Genomic DNA, 9,682 nt, shown 5'->3' on the forward strand with positions numbered 1-9,682 from the left:
AATAATGTTCTTTTTAGCAACATCATATGACCCCTTTAAGAATCGATATTGTTCCTTAAAAATGAGAATCGATTAATATCGAGGTATCAGCCCTAGTATAGCTGTTTTTTTTTTTATAATAATAGCATATGTTTCTTGAGCAACAAATCAGCATATTAGAATGATTTCTGTAGGATTATGTGACTTAAGAATTAAAAACATTTTCTTATTACATCTTAAAAATATTTAAATAGAACACACACACACACACACACACACACACGTAGTTTACATTTTTTATTTATAAATTTACCAATTGAATTCTAGTTTTATTCAGAAGGAAGAATAATGAGTATAGCGTCATTGTTTAATTTAGGAAACATTAATAAGCAGAACATTTAGGCAGATATCCAATATAAATGATGTTATGGTAGTCTAAACTTTTTAAAAGACAGAAATGTTTTAGTAACATTTTGACTTGAGACCCATTTCATTAGCTTTTCATTCCAACAGTTTAACTGCACATCAGGAAGGCATTTGCCTCAATTGCAAGGCAAATACATTCAACAACGTGACATTTGTTCTTCTCTTAAAATATATTTTCCCAAGCCATGGTCACTGTTTGGCTCTCAGCTCAGGGACAAGTGCTATGAGGGGATTTCCTAGACGTGTAGATGGCTAGATGACAATCATATTTCCATTTCATGATTTAAAGCTAAGAAAAGCTCAACATTTGTCTGTGAACGAGCAAAACAAGTAAATGTTCATGTAACGATGTGGATGGAAATGTCTAGAAGTGTTTTTGTTTTGCGTTCATGTCAGCGGACACGCACACATGCTCACTAACACACCTGTTGCTGTTGCTCTTACACTGATTTCATCATTCCCTCAGGTTCACTCTGTGAAATGTTTCAATTTACATCCTGGACCAACCAAATCTGCGATCTGGGCCAGTCACATGATTTTGGGGGGTGTAAAGTTCTCCCTTGTTTGTTTCCCAAAATAACATCAGATCACCTATAGCCTTGACTGAACCCCATCATTCAGCACATGTTCAGATATGAATTTGACTTAGTATAATCAATGCAAACCTCACAGAGCACATGCAGTATATAGGTCTCGTTTTGCATTGTGTAATCAGAACACAGATATTGTTGTTCACCTTTTTTATCATCCTTAATGTCAAAGTTCAAAGAACTTGTATAACTTGTGAATTGTGAATTTATACCACCAAAGAATTCACACTATCAGAAGAGACAGTAGCAAGTCTCTTAATGGCTCATCAAAACCTTTGTGATTCGCAGTTTCATGTCTGGGCATGTTGACACTTGTTACAGTGACAGGAAGACATGTAAGACTCAGAAAGGGCAGTAACACTCATACTCAGACACACATTTCTCTCACACATCTGCTGCCTTATGTTTCACACCTCCCGTGGCATGTCAAATGATGAGCTTCTTCATCTGTGATCTAGGTACTGTAGGATGATGCATCACAACAGAGCTATGTAACAATTGATAAGAATGCATTTAATTTCAAATAGAAGAGATTATACATTTAAAGGACCAAATAAACAGATATGTTGCTATACAAATATGTTGTTTTTATTTAGCAATTAAAGGGATAATTCGCCAAAAATCTGAATTCTGTCATCATTTAATAAACCCAATTTTTGACAGAAATGAAAGCAAGGCTCTGAGAAATATTGTTCAGCTGACAAAATGCCTTTTGGAAAATTACGATCTAGGATTTTATACAGTGTGTGTCATTGAAAAGAATATCCTTCACAACTTTAACCTAACTAGAACTGCATGCCAAATGACGCACTATACACTATGCACTTAAACACTATGTACTTATGCACTATGTACTCAACCATGTAGTGTATGCATTTTATAAGGTTATTTTGTCATTAATAATCGGGAGTCTGATAGCCCCTTCCCCTTCGCGACGTAATTAAAGCTGCGACAGTTGAGTGCATGAGTGTCCAACATTCCACACTTAATTTTGTATTATTTAAGTGCATCATTCGGGTATTTAAAGTGCACTTTTTGGTTTTGGAATTTTCAGTGTGAACACACTAGCACTATTAACACTACAAAACGTTACAGAATAGTGCATAAGTATGCAATTTGGGACGCACCTTAGGTCTATTACCCTTGTGAGGTTCTAACTTCTGTGAAAATTAGTGCTGTCAAATTATCAATCGCGATTAATCGCATCCAAAATAAAAGTTTTTATGTAATATATGTGTGTAATGTGTATATTTATTATGTATATATAAATACACACACATACAGTAAACTATATATTTTAAAAATATTTACATGTATATATTTATATAATTTATATTATATATAAATACATTGAATATACAAATGTTACATTTTTTTTTCTTAAATATATACATGCATGTGTGTGTATTTATATATACATAATAAATATACAGTACAGACACATATATTTTGATTTTGGATGCGATTAATCACGATTAATTGTTTGACAGCACTAGTGGAAATATAAAAGGTTTACAAAAAAAAAGTTAGTACGATCCAATTTTTCTTTTATAGTATTTTGTTTTGTGTTCCACAAGAAAGCAAGTCAGCAGGTTTTGATCTACATGAGACTGAGCAAATGATTAGTGTGTTTTTTAGTTTATTTTTTGGATGAACTATACAATTTAAACGGCCAGATAAGGCAACTTACAAATAACACACAAAAGCATTATTAATTTTTTATGAACCATTTAATGATAAACATAATTGTTCAATTAAACTCATTTTCAACAGGATGTAACCACTACATACTTGGGGGGAAAAAACATGAATAAGAAATCAGTTTACAAAATGAAGGAATGTATTTACATAAAAGTACTCATGTAAACTTACACTGTGCAACTATACAGTGTCAAGTGCAAAGTAATACTGAACAGAGATTCAAAGGTAACATGTTAATCAAAAATCAAGTTAAAAAAATATCATACTTGTATCTGCTATATGATTTAAGCTTCATTTTTTATATTTTCAGCTATTTTAATAATTATTACTAGTTATTTTACTAATACTTCACATACATTCAAAAAGCAACATGTGCAAACACGTTTAGAGACCTTTGAAAAATGTGTGCGTCTCATTACTTTGCTAACGTAATATGCTTTGTATTTTTACTCTATATTTTTCTCAGTATGATCTGTCAAATACAGGTTAGAAAGAGACAGACATTTATAAACTTGTATGAAGTGACTAAGCTACATTGTCACAAATACATTCATGTAGGCAGAAACTTATCAGAGAGATAGACCAGAGGTACTGAGCCATGGTCAAATAGCTTGAATGGCAGTGTTCCCATTGACGCCCAGGAGTCTGTCGTTGGGTCGTAGCAGTCAAAGCTGTCTGAATCTTCCACACTCTCATGGCTGTTAATGAAACGGCCCCCGGTGACATAGATCTTGTCATTGACCACAGTAGCGGAGTGATGCATCTTCCTGGCCTTCATATTTTCACATTTTTCAAACCTGTTGGTTTTAACATCATAGGCTACCATTCTTCTAGTATAGCCTGTTGAGACAAAAAAATGTAGTTGGCATGAAACGGAAATTGCGATTGTTTTTTCTTTCCTATTTTGACATATGCTAACAGACTGTAATCATTTTATCAAAAATACAGTAAAAACATTTATATTAACATAAATATTACTACAATTTAAAATAACTGTTTTCTATTTGAATGTATTTTAAAATGTAATTTATTCCTGCATGGCAGAGCTGAATTCTTAAGCAGCCATTACTCCAGTCTTCCATGTCACATGATCCTTCAGAAATCATTCTTCTTTCAATAAATAAACAAATAATTCCAAAGTTTGATGATTTGCATAGATAATTTATAATAATCACTTCAACGGGCAACAAAAAATAAGAATTTTGATTTAATGGAACGCTATTTTTACAATAACACACACACAAAAAAAAAAACTCCTTACCGCCTACAATGTATATTTTATCATCAATCACTGCAGCTGGTGCACAGACGTTCTTCACCGTCCTTGTTTCCATCCTACACCACAGATTCCTTCCTATGTGGTACATCTATCACGAACAAACATCTTTTACCACTTCAAAATCATTGAAATTTGTGCTCTTTACAATTAAACATCCAAAATAACCCTGAAATATCAAACCTGGATCATTTGAACTGGTTTCTGCATGGCATCTTCTCCTCCGAACACATATATTCTCTGGTTATGCGCAGCTACAGCTGGGTGCAGAACTGCGGTGGGCATGGGGGCCATGGCCTCCCATTGGTTGAACATGGTGTCGTATCGCTCTACAGCCGTCAATCCACCCAGTACGAAAATTAAATGTAGATAGGTGGAGCTCTGATGGTGTGTATTGAGGCATCAGCATGGGTTCGCCCATTCTCCATTGGTTTGTTTTGAGAGAAAGCGTGTAAACGGTGTTGCTAGGTGTGCACTGGCCTCCTGCTCTCATGGTTTACTGTCTGGAGAACGGGTTGTGATGGATCCAAGCTAGAAGAGTCTTAAATACTTGCTCCTCTTCAACGCAAAGTCTGTCGTCTTCCAAGTAGCTCACCAATTCGGGCAGCAAGAGTTCGCAGAAGTCTTCGGAGACAACCACATCTGAGAAGCTCTTCACGGCCAGCTCTCTTGCTTTTTCCCTCAAGCTTGAGCAGTGCAGGATTTCTGCGAGCCGGATCATGCTCAGACAGTTGTCTGGACTGAGCTGGGCCTGCAGGAAGGTGGAGCAGGCCTCAAAAAGTCTTCCGTACTGAAGCATTGAGGCAGTTTGCATCAGAGGGAGAACCAGCTCCATGGTGATGCTGATGGACCCAGTGTAAACATACTCCACCATACTCGTAAGAATGTCATAAGGAACACCTTGGAGGTTTATCTGGGGTTTCTGGGTCTCCAGGAAGCTGCTGCAAAACATAGCATAGAAGTAAGGGCTGCTGGACACCAGAACATTGCGGTGACATGGGATCTCTTTGCCCTCAGAGCAAAGCACAACATCTGTGAGAATTCAGTCCTTCCTTAAGGTATTCAGCTCCAGGAGGAGAGTGGAAGTCAGGATTTTGTCTTTAAAATGCAAGACTTCTGAAATTGGCTCATCTAAGCTGTAAAAAAAGTTTAATTTTCTGTAATTTGGATACTTGTTGCCACAATTGCAGAAGATATTTTTCTTTGTGTACATGAAAACAATAATTGCAGCAGTTTAGATGCATTTCATATTACTACTCGAATGATTTTGAAAATGAAGCGATATTATATTTACAGCTTTTAGCTTTTATCTAACATCCAGGATACACATTTTCTCTTCTCATCTATTCCATTGGAAGCCCATGACCTTGGCACTACAGTATAGCATCATGCCCCATACAAATATATAATTTATTATATAATAAATTACATACAGGCTATTATACAGTAAATATGCAGTTTTTGTGTGTGTGCGCCTGTATGTATGTAAGTATATATATATATATATATATATATATATATATATATATATATATCAAAGTATGTTTATAAAAATAAATGCTTTGAATAAATAATAAACAAACATTCATATCGTTCTGACTGACACAATGACATGCTTAAACATTAGTGTGAAGTTGCATCTGTGAAACTCAGTCATATTATTAAGTGAATATTTTCAAAAGCATCACATATGCATAATTTATTCAGCAATTCCACATATTAAGATACCTATAGAATGGAAGACGATAAAAGATGGAAAAAAGGACCCTAGTCACCATACTTTATAGCCACACAATGTTCACCACACAATCATATTAATCTCCCAAGACTAGCGTTGTCCAGTTTGCCTGAAGACTGACATATCATAAACACATGCCATGCTGTTACCTACAATCTACACAGGTGTTGTTGTGCCTACAGTCAAAACATCTACTCGGAGACCTGGTTTGTCAGCCATATCTTGCCTTACCTTGTCTCAGCTGATTTGAAGCACATTCTAGATGGTCCTGTACATATCTATGTATCATCAAACCTCAAACAGAACTCAAACTCGTCCCTCTGTTTTCAAAATCAGTTCACTTCTGAAAGTTGTTGGATGTTGGACGTTTATAGAGACTGGGGCGACTGCGGTATGTTATTTGTTGTTCAGAAATCCTTCGAGAGGCCTCAGTGTACTTTCCAGTCTCCCTAAAAATAGAAATCTCTCTTCTCTGTCAGAACACCTCCTCATGGTACGCCCTCAGCCCCCGTTTTTCCATAGCACAAGTTTCTTGACTGTCTGCATAGCGTGTCTGAAAGCTCCATGCTCCACCACGTGTGTATGTTTACCGAGGCTGTAAACAACACCACTGGTGCCCAAATGCTATTCTAAGAGGTAGCCTTGTAACGTTACTCGGAAAGACCCCCGTTTCTAAATTAAGCCCTCCCAAAGCCAGCATTGTTACTACAGGCATCAGTCGTTACTAAACATAGGGATGATGAAGGCTCAGGATGAGGAGACATAACAGCTGAAAGCTTTGAAGCCAAACATACGCAGTTATAAATTAGACACCGCTGACGCTGAGTGATGAGGGTATTGTCTGAACGTAGCCTTGCTAATTTAGTGTCCTCCTGCACTAGGGTTGCACGCTAAGCGTATGAAGTTGCAGAAGCATCTGCAAATAAACTGTTGTAATGATCAGTAATGTAGGGAGAAAAACGAATTAAACAGATAAAAAGATTAATTGAATCACAATCTCAATCTATATCTCTATAATCTATTATTAAATTATCTAAGCAGTTTTTACAATTTTGATGATTAGATTATTTGTGTGAACTACTGAGGCTCTTAAGAAATATAGCGTTAGATCAACAGCGCCATCTAGTGTTAGTTCCCTGTACTGGGGTGTTTGTGCCCTGAGAGGTATTACGCAATAGTTGCACCTGTGCTGTCATCTGTTTCTCATGCTGTAAGCTAAAATGTTAAACGACTTCAAAAATAAATATGTTTTCTTGTACCGTAAGATAACATGTTGTACATGCTAACTGTATCCACATTTGATCAAACAGAAAAATGTATTTATATACAATCATATCTACTTTCAGAAATCTTTTTAAAAATAATTATTTTCAAAGCACACGGGGTGAAAAATACAGGGATGTGTTGAATAAAAATAGAGAAATTTTAGTAACAGTTTAACCTGAAATAGGAAAATAACAAAATATCAGGCTCAGCAATAGCCTTTTTTTGTTGTTGTTGTTGTGCACTAAACCTCCTGAACTGGGCCTCTCTCTCTCGTGTTTGATTTCTAGAGAAGGCACAAATTGATAATGTAATACCCTGAATGTAAGTTACTTTGGATAAAATCACCTGCCAAATGCAATAATGTATTACATGATAGGATTTAGTTGGAATTACTTTACTTTTTACTCTAGCATCACCATCAACCTGAAATTCCTGAAACAAAATGATGGAAAACTAGAATGTCAGTTTAAGAAATTTGTGGTAAACAAATTTTTGCTCCTCCCTACCCATTGTAGGGCTTGAAATGAATAGCTTGAGTAATCCCTTTGAACTTCTACCACAACACCCTTTGAAAAGATTACAGCAGGCAAAATATTAGCAGTAAGATCAGAGAGTGAATTTAGTATGATGTTCTAGAGCACGCAAGCAAGCAAGAAAATAAATAAATAAATAAAATTCAAATAAATAAAATAATAATAATATTTATAAACAAATAATAAATTATAAAACAATGATAATTGTCTGCCATAACCTTTTTAAAGGGTGGTGTAAATTAATAAACAAATAAAATAAAATAAATAATATAGATAGATAAATAAATATTTACTTGTCACCTAACTTCCATATACACACAATTTTCAAAACATTTTTCATTATTAATTTTTTTATTTTCGTATTGCCATGTTGGTGGGACCTTAAATTCTCCAGAGCTGCCCTTTACGGAAATAACTGTCTCTTGGTAGAAATCTTGATAAGTAACCTGTCAGGAGAGCTCATAGCACGTTTAAAGCCTGCAGACTACTTCACATATCTGAGATTGGCTCTGTTCTACAGCATCCACAAGATTTACTGTGAGTCTGTTGTGCATTTGTTAATTATCTCATACTAAAAACGCCTGTGCCTCAGGAGACCATCCTTACTGATTAACACTGCTTATCACTGCATGAGTAAATGAAGGGTAAATAACAGTCACATCAAGACATGGCAGGATATGACCTTTAGACATTCTCCACAAAAAAAAAAGCCATAAAATATTATATTACTATCAAAGTATTAAATAATTTTGAATAAAAATTGTTATATTTTTTAAATAATTATTGTTATTTTATGGCTTAGATACACTTATATCTAATTTCTTATTCTTAATCTACAGGGCTGCATTGTGTTTATACATATGTGTGTTACTCATTTACTCATTTTTACATTTTCTATGAACACATTAAAGTAATTGACACCCAAACAGCGCCTATTCATTCGAAATTTCTGTTTGGCATGCATCATGAGAAGAGCAAAAAGTAGTCCTAATAGAAAGAGGCACATTTTAGATATATTAAGGCACAATGTCTGATACATTTTGAAGAGCACTTTCATCTTTTGGTTCCATAATGGATTCCTTTGTGATCCACCTCAAACGCTACAACACACTGCATAATTTCCAAAACAGACCACCATAAAACAAGAGCCCTTCTCTACAGCACAAGAGAAATTATATTTGCATTTTTTTGTATAACACTGAATTGGGTAGAAGCAACAAGTGCTTGTGTATGTTGCTCTACATTATCATCATATTAAGTGGTGCCACTGATGGCGTTGCAATGCAAAATGCAATATGTCCATTAGGAATCGCAAGCTGACCTCTAAAAGATTAGAATGACAGTGATATAATACATAGTTTGCTCCGCTCATGCAGAAATTTAAGGGAACATAACAAATAGTGAGATAGCAAATTGGGTCATGTTGTATCAGATCTGAATGACCTACTTCTTACGGCCTTTTTTCTGATATGGCCTGGAGAGAATGTTCTACTTTCAAAGTCGTGGCAAAAGTTCTAATCACCATCACCAAACAGCAAATACTAAAGTTTCTTCTTCGAAGTTCAGAGCAAACAAACCATCTGTAATGTTATCAGCAGTCTGGTATTGGTATTTTACAGTGTTTACAAATGCAAGAAAGAGAACGTCTAAGGAAACTATTGAAATAAAAAAAAATACTTGAACGTTCACAACATTATATTGTGTACAGTATTATATCGTCTATAGCTGTTGATAAATATTAAGGCAGCTGTATATTTTTGTGTTAAAATCCATTTTTACTGTGTGCAAATGTAAGACAAATACATAAAATAATTGTTGCCAAAATAAATAAAAAAACGGCTTTTTACATTGCCATTATACTGATATAACAAATATTATTTAGAAAATATTTATTTTTAAAATATTTAGAAAAAGACAACTAAATCAAATAACCATTCACAAAATTAAATGATTATACATTGTGATAATACAAAAATATTATCCAGAAAATATTTATAAAAAGAACAAATTATGAAAAGAAAGAAAGAAAGAAAGAAAAGAATGAAAGAAAGAAAGAAAGAAAAGAAAGAAAGAATGAAAGAAAATAATACAATTAATGTATTGATTTCTGATCAGAATTAAATTTTAAATTAGTGAATGTAAACATAATAATTAACCGCGACAGCCCTAATAC

The 9,682-nt window shown here is 34.5% G+C and overlaps 1 protein-coding gene and 1 pseudogene across 1 annotated transcript; both read right to left on the reverse strand.

The window, feature by feature from the left end:
* Positions 1-2,775: 2,775 nt before the first annotated feature.
* On the reverse strand, positions 2,776-4,454 carry LOC107699508 (kelch-like protein 38). Its single transcript, XM_016500778.1, has 3 exons — positions 4,156-4,454; positions 3,958-4,063; positions 2,776-3,536 (listed from the first exon to the last, which is right to left on the reverse strand). Exons 1-3 carry the CDS (start codon positions 4,285-4,287, stop codon positions 3,247-3,249), a joined length of 528 nt encoding a protein of 175 aa, XP_016356264.1. The 5' UTR covers positions 4,288-4,454; the 3' UTR covers positions 2,776-3,246.
* Positions 4,455-4,463: 9 nt separating this feature from the next.
* LOC107699507 (kelch-like protein 38) lies at positions 4,464-6,298 on the reverse strand (annotated as a pseudogene).
* Positions 6,299-9,682: the final 3,384 nt, after the last annotated feature.

The sequence above is a fragment of the Sinocyclocheilus anshuiensis genome, unplaced genomic scaffold (assembly GCF_001515605.1).
Source record: "Sinocyclocheilus anshuiensis isolate Anshui unplaced genomic scaffold, SAMN03320099.WGS_v1.1 scaffold670, whole genome shotgun sequence".
Classification (NCBI taxonomy): domain Eukaryota; kingdom Metazoa; phylum Chordata; class Actinopteri; order Cypriniformes; family Cyprinidae; genus Sinocyclocheilus; species Sinocyclocheilus anshuiensis.

Coding starts and splice junctions, on each gene's coding strand:
- LOC107699508 (XM_016500778.1), bottom strand. CDS start 4,287: ATGTTCAACCAATGGGAGGCCATGGCCCCCATGCCCACCGCAGTTCTG. Junction 4,064..4,155: donor AACCAGTTCAAATGATCCAG/GTTTGATATTTC, acceptor TGTTCGTGATAG/ATGTACCACATAGGAAGGAA. Junction 3,537..3,957: donor TAAAATATACATTGTAGGCG/GTAAGGAGTTTT, acceptor TTGTCTCAACAG/GCTATACTAGAAGAATGGTA.